The 18,649-nt window shown below is 40.1% G+C and overlaps 1 protein-coding gene across 1 annotated transcript in view; it reads left to right on the top strand.

Moving 5' to 3' along the window:
• Nucleotides 1–18,649, top strand: part of CUNH1orf87 (chromosome unknown C1orf87 homolog) — a 73,893-nt gene that overhangs the window by 12,507 nt on the left and 42,737 nt on the right. The window contains exons 2-4 of the mRNA XM_006096116.3: nucleotides 3,792–4,010; nucleotides 14,231–14,369; nucleotides 14,926–15,189. Coding sequence (XP_006096178.1) covers nucleotides 3,792–4,010; nucleotides 14,231–14,369; nucleotides 14,926–15,189 — 622 coding nt within the window. The remainder of the gene's footprint in view (nucleotides 1–3,791; nucleotides 4,011–14,230; nucleotides 14,370–14,925; nucleotides 15,190–18,649) is intronic.

Here is an 18,649-nt window from a genome sequence, read left to right as displayed (position 1 = left end):
TTCCATGGAGTCTCTCCTGACTCTTCTATGGGCAGTAGGAATTTAGGTGCAACCAGGTAGACCTAGGTTTAAATTCTGGCTTTACTACCGAAAAACAATGTAGAATTGGACAAATCAAATAAACTTTCTGACACTTAATACCTTCATCCTAAAAATGAGACAAATATGAGCACCTCTCTGAAGGGTTGATCTGAAGACTAAATAAACTAGTGTATGTAAGTGGCTAGTGTGACTGTCATGGGGTTAAATGCTCAGAAACGTTATTTTTGCAACCATTGCAAACTGTAACTATTACTCATTAAGTTTTTTTGTGGTAAAATTGGGGTACAAGATTAAATACATTTCAGTTGTACAACATGATAATTTGATATCTGTATACACTACATAGTGTTCACCACTGTATGTGTAGTTACCATCCATCACCATATAATTGGTCCCCTCTGCCCCTTCCCCTTTCACCCTTCTCTTAAGTCCCTTCCCCTCCCATAACCACCAGTTCATTCTTTGTATCTATGAGTTTGTTTTTGTTCTGCGTGTTTTTTTAGATCCCACAAATAAGTGAAATTATATAGTATCTGTCTGATTTATTTCGGTTATTCCTCTTATGAATTTCAAATATCACTGATTCTTTGTAACATTCACTTGACATTCATCCATAAGTTAATGAGGTATGTTTTATATTATTTATATAAAATATATGTCGATTTTTTTAAAAAACTTAGAAATATATCTATATGCATATACATAGATGTGCACATCATAAGTATACTCACTAAATTTTCACAAACATAATACACCCATGCAACAACCATCCAGATCGAAAAATAGAATAGTACCAATATCCTAGAAGCCCCCTGGAATTCCCCTCTGGGCTCTACAACTCTCCAAAAGGTAACCTGTAGCTAAAAGCTATCTATCTAACTTATAGAAGCAAGTTATACCAGCTATTAACTTGATTATTTGTGTTATTTTTGGACAACCAAATGAAATTAAGTTCCTTAAGGTCAGGGACCATATGCTATACGTCTTCTCTCACTGCAAGAACTATTTATTAAATATGCACCTTTCTTCTATATTCCCATCTTGCTCTGTTGTTATTTGACTGCACCTGTCTGGCAAGACCCCAGCCCTGAATGTGCCCCACTGTGTTCTTTGCTTCTCCACAAGGACTCCTGGGCAATCCTGGAGGAGACCATTCACGCTCTCAGGCTGATGCCACAAAGTCATGGTCTCCAGCCTTCATGGTCACTCATTTTTGCCCCACCAACCTTTCTTCTGATCAGCTGTCTTCCACTCTTCATAGCAGCTATCTCAAGCCATCTACCCTTAATCAGACTTCCTACCCCACCACTTCCCCCTTGAGAGAGCCAACAAGTAGCCATACTGTGTATATCAAAAGAAAATTCAAACTGTCAGCAATTTGATCAACATCCTGGCACCAAATGTACAAATAAATTTGCCTGCAGCCTCACCTAGCTCCCTATTACCCAACCTTGAGGTTTCATTTCCGCCTCTGTTCTCTCAGTGACACCCCATTTCACTTTGTCAGGGATCATCTCATTTTACCAATGATATCCTCTCCTTTTCTCTGGCTCAGCTGGCTCTTTTCTCAGCCCACTTCAGTCTAGTATCCACCCCCATTATCTCACTGAAACTCGTTTGCCAAGATTCCTGGTGATGTCAATGGACACTTTTCAGTGCTTACCTTTCTCAGGAGTACCTAACACTGTTGACCAGTGGTTCCCAAACTTATTTGGCCTACCGCCCCCTTTCCAGAAAAAATATTACTCAGTGCCCCCTGGAAATTAATTTTTTTTTAAATTTTAATAGCAATTAAACAGAAAGATATATGTATTAATGTTTCTACCTTTTTCGTAAAATATAGTAAAGAAAGGTGTAAATTAGAAACATTGAAGTTTGAAATTATGAAACTATTTATTGAACTCAGAATAGAAAGGTAATACAAAAAAAGTTAAAACAAATGCACCTGTGGCCATCACCGCCCCCCTGGATGCTGCAGCGCCCACCAGGGGGCGGTAGCGCCCACTTTGGGAATCACTGCTGTTGACTATGCCCTCTCTCTGGAAACATCCTCTTCACTTTACTGCCAAAAACTCACACTGCTGGTCCCCCTCTACCTTACTGAAAATTTCTTCTAAATTGCTTTTTAGGGTTCCACTTCCCTCTATAAATGTAGGAGTTCCTCAGAGTTCTTTCCTAGGCCTTCTTTCCTTCTCATGCTGCCACAACCAAGAGGATTACTACCAAAAATATACATCTAAATCATTGCCTATGATTTGGTTTTACTAAATCAACAAATACTGAGGCAATTGTTTCATGCTCAGAGAGTATGACATGCTTTAAAATAGAGCCTTTCTACTGTATTAACAATAACATCTAGAATTTATAGAATCCCTTCTAGACATAACAATTTTGAAATTTATTTTTCCAAATTATAAAATAATATTTTCTCGTGTAGAAAATTAAGAATAGTTTTATGAGATGTGATGTGATATAATATAATGTAATAGAGTGTAATGGAATCTACTGAGTTTCACTACCCAGAGATATTTACTGTTTACTTCAGCTTATATCCTTCTAGATATACTGTATACTCACACATAAACACATATATTACAGACATGCTTTGTACATAGTTGAGATAATTATATTTTTCACTTATTTCTATAACTAGACATTTTTGTGTCATTAAAATTATTCCTAACTATTTTAATAGCTCTATACATTTTATCATATGGACATATAATTAAATATTCAACATATCTACCTATTACTAAATATTTAGAGTTTTTAATTTTTCTGCTTCTGCATTTTTTTCATAATACACAATCTTAAAATTTTGATTTAATAGGCTAAAGAGTTTCAACTTTCTGACTCTTCATACATTTTGTCAGGTTACCCACTCAATCACTTAGATCTTTTGGTGTAGCCATTCACTTTTTTTTAAGTTTTCTATATTTAAAATGGTGACTTGCAATTGTTTTTGACTTATAAGTCTTTAGTAATGAAACAAGGTTGAATAATTTTTTAATTTTTTTATTATTTGCATTTTCATGAATCATTCCTATTGGACTTTTATTTTCCTTTTCTTTTCTCTATTCAGGGGTGGGTAACATTTTTCTGCCAAGGGCCATTTGGATGTTTATAACATCATTCACAGGCCACACAAAATTATCAACTTAAAAATTAGCCTGTTCTATTTGGTCAAACATTTAATTAACTCACCCCTAATGCCTTGGCAGGGACAGACCAAATGATTTTGTGGGCCTTATACAGCCCTTGGGCCAGAAGTTCCCCACCCCTGCCTATGTAATATTAAATTTAAATGGAGGACTAATGAAAGGAAAAGAAGCTTCAAGGTGAGGAGTTGAGGGAAGACATAGAGCAGAACTGGAGCTGGCGAACTGCCTTGACTTTCTTTTTCTAGTTACAAACAGCAAAAATACCTTTCAGGCTTGTAAGTAAGATATGTGATGATCTATAGGGTTCATTTTGATACTGTCATTACTTACAATAGGAGCTTTGGAGCAGATGGACAGATTATCTTTATGAGTATGAGGAAGAGGGGAGGGGAAATAAAGGCTAAGGAAATAATAACATGGCCTCTCTATGGTAAATGATCCCTAGACAAATAAACAACATTTACTTCTTCATTCCCCAATGCTGGGTTACTACTGTTCACACCAACAAACACCTTCTATTTTCTCATGCCAGCCTAGCACATGCAAATCCACCCTGTGAGTAACAAAGTGCAAAACCTTTCTTCACAGCAAGGAGGAGGAGAACTTGAAGGCAGAAACTCAAAGAGTGTTCCAGAAATCTGTGACTGGTAATGCAAGGCAGATGAGCAGAGACCCCCCAGTTCCTAGTAATCCCACTGATCATCAAATCAGTCATGGCCCAGATGATGTGCAAGAGAACAAGCCCCCCGAGAACAACCAGAAACTCCTAACGGGAGCGCTCGGTAGCAGACTTCTGGATGGCAAAGTGAGTGACAAATACCTGAACTGTTCTTGGTAAAGGGCTAGGAAAATTCAGAGTTAGAATAGAAGCACCTATTCATACAAATGGTAATAGATGTATTTTGCATAAGATAGACTTAGAATGCATTTTTTAAATCTGAAAATGAATTTTGAGATTATTGTATATATGCATCTTTGTTGACCACAAGTTGAGTTGCTCAACCTACTCTGCCTCTGGCTCACTCAATGATGGACATATAGTGATAATTAGCACCATACATGTAAATTTGGGATAGGTTGGAGGTAGTGTGGTCTGTCTTCTTTAACATTCCAGGGAGAGATCACTTACTTTCAAAATCCAGTGCCACCATATCTAGACATCCAAAAATTATCAGCCAAAAACTATCTGGATAGAAATCTATATCACTGCACTCTTGTTCAGAATCAGCCAAATGATCCACAACAAACTAACGTGATAATGAAGAATCTAAATGATTAGTATTTTGTAATTAAAAAACAAGAATAGCAGCAATTGCTAACTGGATCCAAAACAAGAAAAAACTAACAATTTATTGGTAACAAAGTACCATTTCCAAAAATTGTCGAAACGGCAATTAAACGAATACATAGAGTAGGAGTTTTGCAGTGCTGCCAAGCATTAAGTGACAGCCAGATATTTTAGTAGAATGCTGAGAGTCTGCAGCACACTTTAACATAACCATTTTTAGTTTTTAATTTTAATAGTCCCTACTAAATCTCTCAGATACAAGCTAGTTTTAGTTATATGAGAAAATAAAAGCCTATGGATTTGTGACTTTTGTTCATAAGAATGCTGGAAAAAATGCAATTTAGAGTAGTTAACAGCCCAGCAATGGACCTCAGACCATACTCTGAAAGATCTACTTGAACAGTGGGGTCCAGAAATAAAAGTGACTTGCCCAAAATGTCAATGGCACAGCTTGTGCTGGAACTCTGGCTTCCTAATCCCCAGGTAATGCATTCTTTTTGCTTTCTCATGAGTCCTTGAATTTAGGACTTGGTTGAAGCAGAACATACTGCATCTGCAGAGGTAAACTAATCTATTATGAACTTCTAAAGACCTCTGAGTTTTCACCTAATTTTGACTCTGGTGTTAATATATTTGTTTTTGTTGCTCCCCAAGGATGACTTTGGTCAGAATATTATAGTTATGAAACACTTTATTATTGCCTGGTCACCTTCAGGTAATTTTTATTATTTGCTCCTTGGAATTAACCTGTGAGGTTATTTCTATCACTATGGTATACAGATGATAAAACTGAGATGCAGAAAAATTAAAGTGACTCAAAAATGTCCAGATAAGATGTTTACCCAGGTTTTCTTTTCTCTTCTTAATATTGATCTTCCTAATTATAAAATATTACATACTTAGGTAGAAATTTTGGAAAATGCGAGGAGAATACAATTAAGAAGAAAACAAAACTCAACTGAAAAGAAAAAAATAGCGGTGTACTTCTTTCTCTTCTTTCCTCCATGCATAGATATACTAGTAAAGTATGAATCATGATGCATATACTCTGTTATCCTGCTTGATTCACTTCATAGCAAGAATTCTGTTCCAGCTTCACAAAATTCACCTTAAGCATCCTCTTTAATGGCTCTATGAGTCATACTCAGAACACTTAAATAACATTTACTCTGTGCCAGGAGCTATTCTAAGCTCTTTACATAGATTAACTAATGTAACCACTCTCAAGCACCCAATGAGGTAGGAACACTTATTAACTTCAGTTCATAGGTGAAGGAACTGAGAAACAGAGAGTTCAAATGCCTTGTCCAGATTGTAAGACTGAGAAGTGGCAGAGCCCAGTTGAAGCCCAGGTTCTAGGTCCTTAATCACCAAACTGTATTCATTCCTTTATAGGAATATAACATGGCTCATTTAACTAATCCTTTATTTTTGGCATGTAAGTCATTTCTAGGTTTTCTTATAAATAGAAAGTTGTTTCTTAATATGCCCCCTACCACAGCGAGCTGTCCATTCCTGGAACAGACTCTGCGTTAGCCATTATAATGGGCAGCATGTTCGCTGGGTAAGCTGTTCATGAGCCTCCATAATCTGGACTCTTTGCTAGCGCTGGAGTGACAGAGGGAGATGACGTGTCTCTCCCCCACACAAAAAACTCAGTGAGGTTTCTCGTGGGAGGCTCAGTAGGGCTAACACTCAACCACCAAACACAGCAAGGCCTCGTCGGAGGTGTGGGCCTAATTGGTTCTGTCTGCCAAGTGTGTGGAGCTGGCCTGCCAGATGGCAGCCACAGTTGCCTGGTACAGAGACCCTCATTACCACCTTGATAAGTGGTAAATGGAATCATGCCTCAGTGAAAAAAACAAACCAATCAGAACTCATTCTAGATCCTCATCCCTCACACATAGATGAAAATAAGCTTTCCTGTGTGGTATCTAACAGACAATCTGGACTGAATTTGCTCCAAAAGAGAATTTACTGATAAAGACTTATGCTAACGTGGGTGAGGATGGGCAAACTTTTCTAAATTACAGATGCAGCTTGAAGGGTATCATATGATTAATAGGAGGTAAGTAAAGCAAAAAATGTTAAGTAAATCCATTATTTCATGTAAGTGAGAACAGTTAGATATCTTAGAAATCAACCACTACAAACTTTCATTTCACAAATGAAGAAGAAGAGGCCCAGAGCTTCATGTTTAGTTCAAAGTTTCACAAGTGAAGAGCCTGGTTCTTCTCACCATCGACCCTAGGATCTTTTTGTCTCCAATTCTTCTCTTTATGTGTCTTTGAAAATATATATGTTGTTTACATTATTTCTCAGAAAAATCAGTTCTGCCTTCTCTCAGAAAATAAAAAAGAATGTGTGACTAGCAACGAACTCAGTAGCATGGTTTCAAAAATAAAGTTAGTGTGCTTTTTGTATCCGGCAGCATGAAAATGAAAGTGTTAGTGCTCTCATTTTGATAATTATCATGGCTGATTGGTGGTGTTTCTTTTAAACCCCTTTTGCGTGTTTTATCTTGCCTGTTCTGCTCAATAGCCCTGTGAGAAAACAACAACAAAAAATAGCCCTGTGAGGAAGGTAGCAGCACAAAATGTTATTTCCTTTAAGAGATGAATAGATAGATGTGAAGGACATTTCCACTTGGCTGTGCAGCATTGGTGGCTCAGATTCAATATGTTCAAAGCAAAATCTCCAATCCCACTCTTCGTCTTGTGGTCTGTCTCACAGAATGGTCTCCCAGTTCTCCCAGTTGCACAAGCAAGAAACCTGGGCATGCTTTCCTCTTCTCTCTCCCTAACTCTGGTATCCAACTAATCACTGAGACTTTTAAATTCTACCTCCTTCCTGTCTCTCAAAAACTGCTCTCTTCCTTATGTTTCCTCTGACATCATCCTAGTCAGACCACCATTATACCTCAGCAGAGAGACTTTAATTATCATCAAATTGGCTTTCCTTTTCTATGCTTCCCTCTCTGTATTGGTCAGCTATTGTAATACTTCTGTGTAACAAATTACCCCAACACTCACTCAGTGGTTTATAATAATTTATGCTTACATCAGCAGATGTGAGCGAACACAGCATTAATTTATTTCACTTGGACATTCCCAGGCTTGGCTCCAGATTGAAAATTTGGTTCAGGTCTGCTCTGTGTTTTTCTTATTGGTCTGAATCAGTGGGTTCTTCAAGGCAAGTTCTTGTCATGGTAATGGAAACATTTCAAGAGTACAAACTCAACCACAAGTACATTAAGCCTTTGCTTGTGTCATATCCACTAATCTCCCATTGGCCAAAGCAAACAACATGGCAAAGCATAACACTAATGGGGCAGGGATGTATATATACTACCTCTTTTAGGAGGAACTTCAAAACCACAGATCAAATGTAACCCCTACTTAAAACATTTAAAACCACTGTTTAATTCTCAATGCTCCAGTATAAAATTCAAACTCCTTGACTGATCATTTTAACTCAACTTTGTCTACTCTATACTTCCCTCCCATCCCCCATCTTTCACTGAACTGAACTTCCATTTCCCAAATAGAGTTCCGTTCTCTTTTATCTCCTACTAGAGGCCCAGTGCACAGATTCTTGCACTGGTGGGGTCCCTAGGCCTGGCCTGCACCCTCTCGCAATCCGGGAACCCTCAGGAGATGTGGGATAGCCAGTTTTGACCCAATCCCCACAGGCCCGATCCAGACAGGAGGGAGCCAAATCCCCGCAGGCCTGATCCAGACAGGAGGGAGCCTGATCCCCGCAGGCCTGATCCAGATAGGAGGGAGCTCAATCTTGTGCATTGAGCGTCTGTCCTCTGGTGGTCAGTGCGTGTCATAGCAACCGGTTGACTGGTCATTCGGTCGTTTGGTCACTTAGGCTTTTATATATATAGATCTTTTCCCCATGCTATTTCTTTTGTGTGGAATTCTCTACCCTCCATCTTTATTTAACCCTAATTACACTGGGGTCTCAACTTAGATATCAGCTCTGTCGAGAAACATCATTGTCTAATCATCAAGACTGAGGTATGTGCCTTTTCTAATGTACTTCTAAATCAACCTGTGCATAACCCTATAGCAGATGTCATCATACTATTAAAATAAGTTGTTTCTTTGTCTCTCTCCTTCAATGAGTCTATAAGTCCCCTGATAATAATATTTTATCTTGTTCATTGTTATTTCCAAAATTCTCTCTCTATGTAAGAAATGCTAGAGGCTTTCACATTAGAGCCTGGAAGAAGTAAATGTATGTATTTTTTCCACTGGTTCTTAATATTATGTTGGAGATATTCACCAATGTAATTAAACAATATAAAGCAACTCAAAACATAATTAGAAGAGAATAGGAAAAACTCTTTTCAGATTATAATATTATACACATAACTCTCAAAACAGCTAGTGAAGAAACTACTAAAACAGTAAGAGAATTTGACAAAACAGTTATAACATCAATATATACAAATCAATAGACTTCATGTATATAGAAAAAACCTAGTCAGAAGATAAAATTCAAGACACCATTTACAATAACAAATAAATGAACAATTAAGTTAACTAAATAAATCAAATGCCTAGACATAAGCTTAACAAAAAATGTCTAAACCTTTATGAAAAAAAATAAAACATTCTTGAAAGACACAAGAGTAGATTTGAACAATGGATAGGCATGTATGTTCTTATACAGAAAAAGTTAACATCATTAATCTCTATAAAAATCCCAATAACCTTTTTTCAGAAATATAAAAAGTCATCCTAAAATTCAGATAGAACCTCAAGGGTCTCTGAAGATCCTAAAAAATCCTGAAAAAGAACAAAGCTGGAGAACTTACACTTTATTATTTCAAAACTAACTATACAGGTACAATAACCAAAACAGTATGGCACTGGCATAAAGATAGACATATAGACCAATGAAACAGAATAGGGAGTCCAAAATTAAAACCTCACATAAATGGCCAAATGATTTTTCGCAAGGTATCAAGATGATTCAAAGAGAAAAAGGTGGTCTTTTCAGCAAACGGTACTGGGAAAACTGAATAGCCACATGTAAAAATATGCAGTTAGACTCTTACCTAACACCATGTACAAAAATTAACTCAAAATGGATCCATGACTTAAATATAAGATTCTAAACTATAAAACTCCCTGAAGAAAAAAATAAGGCAAAATCTTTTTTAAAAATATATTTCTATTGATTTCAGAGAGGGGGGAGAGAGAGAGAGAGAGAGAGAGAGAGAGAGAGAGAGAGAGAGAGAGAGAAACATCAATGATGAAGAAGAAATATTGATCAGCTGCCTCCTGCCCCACACTGGGGATTGAGCCCGCAACCCAAGAATGTGCTCTGACCAGGAATCAAACCATGACCCAGTCCTGGTTCATAGGTCGATGCTCAACCACTGAGCCATGTTGGCTGAGCAAAGCAAAAATCTTTACATTGGGTCTGGCAAAGATTTCTTAGATATGACTACAAAGGCATAGAAACTAAAACACAAAATTCACAAATTGGACTTTATAAAAATTTTTAAATGTTGTGCATCAAAACACATTACCAACAGAATAAAAAGGCAGCCCACGGAATGGAAGGAAATCATATATTCAATAAGAGATTAATATCTAGGATATATGGAGAACTCCTAAAGCTCAACAAGAAAACAGATTTTTAAAATGAGCAAAGGACTTAAATAGACATTTAAACAAAGAAAATAAATAAATGGCCAATTGCACATAAAAAGATATTCAACATAATTATTCATTAGGAAAATGTAAATCAAAACTACAATGAGATGCCATCTTATGTCTATTAGAATAGAATTATCGTCAAAAAGAAAAAAAACAGAAATAAGGACTGTTAGTGAAGGTGTGAATAAAATCTGTTGGTAGGGATGCAAAATGGTTATAGGTATTGTAGAGAACAGTATGGTGGTTTCTCAAATATTAAAAATAGAACTGCCATATGATACCACTTCTGGGTATAGAGTCAAAAGAATTGAATGAAGGGTTTCAAGGAGGTATTTGTACATCCATGTTCTTAGTAGCATTATTCATAGTAACTAGAATGAGGAAGAAACCCAACTATCCACCAACAAATGAGTGGATAAACAAACTGTATGTGCATACAATGGAATAATATCATTCTTAGGACTTTTAAAATATGCATTGGATGTCTCTGCAAATTGACATGACTTCTACAATATAACTATTTTAAAATAGTTTTATTTATAAGCAATCTTTTAAGAAGAAAACTTATTTACATTTCCAACACTTGCAAGTTCCAACACCCCAAAAAGAGTTACTAACTTAGTGTTAAATTTCTGTGCTTCATTTGTACCAATTCTTTGATGGAAACATCATAAAACCAGTATTGGTCAGGAGTCATTTTGGCTATCACATCATCCCCATGCAGTATTTTGTGATTCAAAATAGAGAAAATTAGAGAAACCTATAGCATCAGAGATTTTATAGGTAGTCTGTCAATTCCTAAAGTCAGAAACATGGTGATTTTTAAAAATATATATTTTCACTGATTTCAGAGAGGGAGGAAAGAAAAGAGAGAGAGAAACATCAATGATGAAAGAGTCAACCATCAGCTGCCTTTTGCACTTCACCTACTGGGGATCAAGGCGCATCCTGGCATGTGCCCTGACCAGGAATGGAACCATGACCTCCTGGTTTATAAGTCAATACTCAACCACTGAGCCACGCCAGTTGGGCAACATGATTATTTTTGATGAAAATTTCCCATTTTATTTTCATTGACACTTTGGGGACACGCTTTGCCTTTGAAAAACTATAACCAGGATGATTTACATTAGTGAAGGGACAAATCTGAAACCCCGTGTGCACGTGGCCTGAACAAGAGGTCATCAGCATTCTGACATTGTGTCTCTCTGTTTGCTCTTCCAATTTGGTGCTCTTCTTAATGCTCAGAATCAGCAAGACACAGTCTTGGCCCACACAGAGTTTACAGTCTATTGGAGGGAGATACACAAAACAACAAATAAATACATAATGTAGTTTTAGAATTTACAAAATATTTAAAATGCATCATAACACATTCTTCATACCACTCCTAGGAGAAAAATATCTTTTCCCTTTTCATAGAGGAGGCCATAAAATTTAGTCAGTGATGTCTAGGCCAAAAAATTTTGAGGGCAAGAATTATACCTGCCTTGTTCATCTGACTCTATGGTGCTGAAAATAAAGATACTCAATAAAGTTTGGTGTTTAAATGAGAGCAAAGGGACCTAAAGAACACCTTGACCTCATTAGCATAATGAAGTGTTAATAAGTACATGTTCAGAACACTGTAATATAGAAGTGTATCAAATTCTCAGAGACAGAAAAATATATGTGCTTGTAAATGGAAGTATTTTATATTACAAGTAATTTTCAAAGACACCTACTGTTTGAACAATATGTCTAAAATACCTAGCCAAATATTTTACAGAATGAAACTACTCTATGTACTGAATGTGGAATCTCTCTCATCCTAGGGTAGAAATCAGGGTTCAAATCTTATCTGCACAATTTACTAGGGAGTTAACTTTGGACAATTCTGACTTCAACTGTGCTCTGAAAGCACCCATCTTTCTCTGTTATGCCCTGTGTGAACCTATGAGATTTTCAATATTCCTTTTCCTTTTCCTGTACTCTTCCTTCTTCTTTTCTCCTCCTCCCTCCCCATTCAGCCTGTTCAAATCCATATTTAACTCAGCTCTCAAGCCTAGACTTAAATGTCATTGCTTCCAGACCTGGACCACCAGGTCCAGGTTAGGTGGCCCATGGATTGTTCTGATAGTGGCCCTCGCTCCATGTTTTGCTTTCTATGTCTCTCACACTCTGTAAGCTCTGTGAGAACAGGGGCCAGGTCTGCTTTGTTCACTGTAGGGCCTATCAGAGTGCCAGCCCAGACTAGGCAATCCATAAGTATTTCTTAAATGAAGGAATGAAGTTACTTAATTTCTGCCAGCCTCGGCTTCCCAAGTATAAAAGGGTGCTGTATGTAGTATCTACCTTATAGGATTGTTGTACGGATTAAATTGAATGAATTAAGCAAAATACCTATATGATGCCTGTACAGAGTATGTGGCCAATAAATGTTTTACTTTTATGACTATTCTAGAACTCTCTGCTACTTCTGCTCACTCTGCCCACTCTAGAGAGCCTCTTGACTTCTCTTTAAAACTAGAGGCTTGGTGCACGAGATTTGTGCACTCAGCGGTGGGGGGATCCCTCAGCCTGGCCTGTACCCTCTCGCAGTCTGGGAGTCCTTGGGGGATGTCCAACTGACATCCTTAGTGCTGCAGCAGAGGCGGGAGAGGCTCCTGCTGCTGTGCAGCGCTCGCCAGCCATAAGCCCAGCTCAGGGCTTCTGGCTGAGCGACGCTCCCCCTGTGGGAGTGCACTGACCACCAGGGGGCAGCTCCTGCATTGAGCATCTGCCCCCTGGTGGTCAGTGTGCATCATAGCGACCGGTCGTTCCACCGTTCAGTCAATTTGTATATTAGCCTTTTATTATATAGGATGCTTTATGACTATAAAGCATGAAGCATCATAGGTTGCTATCTATACTAATAGGTCATTCATTCAACATGGCAACCAACTGAGTACAGCTACTCAGTTTTCTGTGAATGCTTCTGATAATGTCTCCTTCTAATTACCTGATATTAACAATAACCATGCACCCTGATTTGTACCTGGGAGTTTATTTTTATCAGATATGGCAAAGTGACAGATATAAAGACAATGCCTTTGAAAGAAGAGTTTATTAAATTTTACCACTTAGGGCCACATAGGGAAGCAACAAAGCAACAAGGTCAGTCAGGAGGTAGAAGTGAGGAGAAAGCACAGGCCATGGCCTTTGTTGGGGTTTTCATGAGGAAGGCAAGGCGGGGTTAACAGAGTAGAACTGGCTAACTTAAATAACCCAGGGACTTTGGGTATAGGTCTCCATTTATCAGTTATCTAGACCTCGGTTGATTCCAGGCAGGGGAAATACTGGCTCTGTGTGTGAGGGTTAGATAAAGGAGGTGGATGGGGATATGAACCAAGACCTGGTTGGTTTTCATATGAACAGTGTGGTAGCAGGAAGCTGTTCACTATCTCTAGGAATTAGGACTGGGAGGGACAGTCTCCTCCAGCCAGGCCCTCTCAGATATCAAACCATCATAAAATACAGGAAAAAAAAAAAGCATGATTCATACACATACTCCATGGCAAGAGGAAATGGGATTTTATCATTAGCCCTTGTTCCATCATTTATTCTATTGTAATCTCTAATAACATCACTCTTGGGATGTAAAAGTCTGGGCGTTTAATCTCTTCTAGTTCATTCTAGACAAAACTGGCAATTGCCTTTGCTAATCCTTCCTGAATCTGCTAATTACAAGAGCCTAAGGATACCCTTTCTCTAATAAGCACCCTAATTTGCCTATAAACACCTTATGTTCCACCTAATTTTACTTTGTGCAGATGCCTTCTTTCTTACACAAATGAAATGGTATCTAATTATTAATATATTTGTCAAACACTTAATTATATAATGCTGAAATTGATGTTGAGACAAACTTTCTTCTTTGGGGACTCGATGACCCAGTGACTCCATGGACTAAGTCATTTGGAACTGGGAATATGTTTGAAGGAATTGGTTGGCTCAGTCATATTCCCTCTTCTTTCCTCTTTCTCTTTCCCGCTCCCCTTCTGAGACTTACTACCGTTTATTTGTCTTTGTTTCTTTAAAACTCCCAAACAGGCAAATGTTTACTGCAGCTCTGTACCAACTGGAGACCAGTCCCTGTCCTATATCCATGGCCTCCCCCGGAGAAAACTTAGAGACTGGTCCTTGGAGCAGATGGAAAGGGGAAGCTCTGACCAGCCAGAGGTGTGTATACTGAGAGTTGGTGAGTTTTCTATTGTGGATGAAGGGGTATTATTTGTTGACTGTATACTTTGATGTGGAACAAACAATAAGACCGTCTGAGGGTGAACAGGTGGACACCCAACTCCACATATCTAACTGGCTTTTCAGGAAGCTTTCCTGGGGAGTTCACAGGAAGACCTCAAATGTCCCAACTGGACTTCTCACCTTCCGCCCACCTTCCATCTCCCAAATCCAGTGGGTCTCTAAGATATGCCATTCTAAATTCTCACATAATCAAAAGGTTATTTTGTAAAACAAAGATGGTATGCCTTAAGTCGTATGTACTCTGAAGTTATTTGCTTCTTTTATTCTGAAGGAGAAGGTCCTAAGGCATTGTAAACTAATAAATACATCCAGGTTGAACACTTACCCTCAGGTATTACTAACTTGTCTTATACTAGGCTAGGCCTGAAAGTAGATGCTCTGATACCAGCCCTACGAGGCTTCTGCCTCCTTGCATGGGCCTTCAGCCAATTTATTTCAGAGCCCTGTTAATTTTTGGTTGTTGTTGTATCAGGATATTGGCCAGAGGCTAAGTGGAACGACAAAAGAAGACACTTTTCTTCTCGCCCTGGTCAGAAGAGAGCTCAAGGCCCACTCTTTGAGTACTGGCTTATTAGACAAGCTTCAAAAAGAGCTGAAAATCCTGGATCCCATCGCTTCCGGATTTCTTCTTCAGTCTCAGCTGAGTCGCCTCTTCCTGAAGCATGAAGTCCCTCTGCAGTTACCAACAGTCAAGATCCTCTGCCAGAGGTTTGCCAGGAGTGGCTCTCCTGAAATGGTATGGCCACCTCGAAATTTCCAGTGTGCATTTCTTTCCTTTATTTTACTTGAACCCACCAGAGTAATAGAATTAAAAGGTTAGTTTCTTTCTTTAAAAAATAACCTTTACTATTGACCCCTAAGATACAAAGCTTATTTATATTCATACTAGAGGCCCGATGCACAAAATTTGTGCATGGTGGGGGGGGGGGGGCGCGCCTCAGCCTGGCCTGCACCCTCTCCAATCCAGGACCCCTCAGGGGATGTCCTACTGCCTCTCGCAATCCGGGACCACTGGCTCCTAATCGCTCGCCTGCCTGCCTGCCTGATTGCCCCTAACCCCTCTGCCTGCCAGCCTGATCGCCCCTAACCACCCTGCCTACCTGATCACCCCTAACTGCTCCCCTACTGGCCTGATCACCCTTAACTGCTCCCCTGCTGGCCTGATTGCTCCTAATTGCCTCTGCCTCACCCCTGCCTCTGCCTCACCCCACACCTGGGACCCAGGATTCCTTCCTCCAGCTAGTTGCAGGCACCCGGGACCTGGGCTTCCCTCCCTCTGGCTGGCCGCAGGCACCCAGGACCCAGGCCCCACAGGCACCCAGGACCCAAGCCAGCTTCCCCTGGACCATGGGGCAGGCAGCTTGTCCCTCTCCCGGGCCTCAGGCACTGGTGCCCGGGACTACAGGGCGGGTGGCTTGTCCCTCTCCCAGGCCGCAGCCTGGCTGGTCCCCATACCTCTCTCCCCAGTGTTGAGCGTCTAAGCCATTAAGGCATGATGGCGTGAGGGCGTGATGACCATTTGCATATTAGCTCTTTATTGTATAGAATGTGTAAATCTCTAGTTAGAATACACCAGAATAGAAAATAGATTTAGGTCCCTCTCTTTTTTTTTAATATATTTTTATTGACTTCAGAGAGGAAGGGAGAGGGAGAGAAAGAAACATCAAAAATGAGAGAGAATCATTGATTGGCTACCTCCAGCATACCTCACACTGGGGATAGAGCCCACAACCTGGGCACATGCTCTGACTGGGAATTGAACCGTGACCTCCTGGTTCATAGGTCAACACTCAACCACTGAGCCTCACGAACCAGGCAAGTTAGGTCTCTTAGTCCTGCTTAATTTCTCTTTAATGAGCTTTCCCTTCCCAACTTTCATTGTCTACTCCTAACACTAGTGGGATAGTTAGAGATTCAAGATAATGAGTGCATTTAAATCCATTTACAAGCTGAGCAGTTGGTAAGAATGGAGAACTTGACTAAGAAGTGTTACAGTTCCTAGAGCATTAGAGAGTTTGGGGTGTGGGGTAGTAATTTCTGAAATATAACTCACCACCATCAATTTACTGATTAGGAAACTGAGCTCCAGAGGGCACAGGGCACCTGGAGAATTAATGGCAGACCCAGGGCTGAGATAAATGTTCCCCAATACAAGGGCAGGGTTCTTTCTCTGCTTGTACTTCCCAAGCTCGCACTTGAAAGTGAATACAAAACAAGGTCCAAGTGTAACCAAATTCAGGGAGCTAGAGAAAAGTGCCCTAAAAGAGGAAGAAGTAATAGCAATGGGAAAATCATTAGTGAGCATGTGATGATAGAAAACAAGGCCAAAACCAACCTGGTTTCATGTTTAGCAGTTAATAGGTACACAAATGAATGTAAGTTCTCTCTCCTGCCCATTCTTAAACTGCAAAAATAAAATTAGTTGTATGAGAAATATTTAGGAGTACAATGGCAACTTACTAGTACAACCTCCTTGAATCTTTAATTCAATCAAATTTTCTGGTTTGAAATCTAATTTATATCTGGGACCCTGTCTAGCTTCCTTCTCCCATGCTACCCCCTCCACTGCTCTGGAGTTGTCTGTCCACCATAATCCCTAGGATTCCATCCAGCCCAGCAATGAAAATGGACAACATTCCTTCAGTCCTTTTCTATGTAAAAAAATAATAATAATTAAAATATATATATAAAGCCTAAGCGACCGTCCGACCGTCTGACCATTCGCCCGGTAGCTATGACGGGCAATGACCACCAGGTGGCAGATGCTCTGACCAGTAGAGGAGGGAGCCCGATTCATTGCAGAATTGGCCATGGGTTAGGCTGCTGCTGGGGCACTGTCAGCCCCGAATCTGGTCACCTGCACCCTGGACCCAGAGAGGAGGGAGGAGGGAGCCGGTGGGCATCCAGGTCCTGGGGGCTGGGCCTGCAGGAGGGGGTCTCACAATCTAGGACCCCTCTGGGGATGTTGGAGAGCCGGTTTCGGCCCAATCCCCACAGGCCAGGCCAAGGGACCCCACCAGTGCATGAATCTTGCACCGGACCTCTAGTAATAAAATGAAGTAAAATAAAACTTTGAAATTTTTTTATTTACCTTAGTAACTAAGACCTTATCCTCAAATAATCTGAATATATCTGCTGAATATATCTAAATATAAGCACATATTATATATAATACATATATAAAAGAGAGAGAGGCTAAAGGCTAGGTTATAGTGTAGTAACAAATAGTCCCAAATCTCAGTTGCTTAAGAGAGCAAAAGCTGGAGAGACCAAGATGGCGGCATAGGTAAACACCGGAGATTGCTGCTGCAAACAACCACTTCAAAAATACAACTAAAAGATGGAACGGACATCACCCAGAACCACAGGAAGGCTGGCTGAGGAGAGACTCTTCAACTAGAAGGAAAGAGAACAGCATACCGAGGCTCAGAGGAGGCGCAGTGTGAAAAATACAAAGGTGCGGAGGTACGCGCGCAAAGCGGGCTGGTGGCTGAGGGCGCGGTTGTCGTTTTCAATCAGGAGGGAGTCTCAGACTCTGAGCTCCAGATCTGGGCAAGTCTCTAGGGACTCAGACTCAAACGGGAGAGGCAGGATTGTCTGGCATCAGTTGGAACGTGAGGGCAGCTTTCTCTCCAAGGTTTGCAGCGGTTGCTGGGGTTCTGAGAAGCAGAGCCTCTGGGAACGGGACTGAGAGCAGCCATAACTGCTCCCTCCGCCCGCCCTGTTGATCCCGTGCGACCCGCCCCACCCAAGCCCTGCGCAGAGCCGTTTGCTGGATAGCCTCAGGCAAAGGCTAGATTAGCAACTCTCCAGAGGACAGAAGTTTTCCCACTGCAGATACAGGTGATTCTCACAGCCAGTCGGCCTGGTGGTCAAATCCCTCTAGTATTAACTACAACAATCAAGGCTTAACTAGAACAAGACTGCGCACAAAGACCACAAGGGGGTGCACCAAGAAAGCATAAAAAATGCGGAGACAAAAAAACATGACAGAAATGGAGGGTATAGAGCTAAAAAACGCAATTTTGAGGGCTTGCAATAATGTGCTAGAAGCTGCCAATAAACTTGATGAGAGCCTCACGAAATCTAATGAGACCCTCGATGCTGTGATAAAGAACCAACTAGAAATTAAGCATACACCGACTGAAATAAAGAATATTATACAGACACCCAATAGCAGACCAGAGGAGCACAAG

The sequence above is a fragment of the Myotis lucifugus genome, unplaced genomic scaffold (assembly GCF_000147115.1).
Source record: "Myotis lucifugus unplaced genomic scaffold, Myoluc2.0 scaffold_168, whole genome shotgun sequence".
NCBI classification, from domain to species: Eukaryota; Metazoa; Chordata; class Mammalia; order Chiroptera; family Vespertilionidae; genus Myotis; species Myotis lucifugus.
This window is presented reverse-complemented; position numbering and strand designations above follow the sequence as displayed.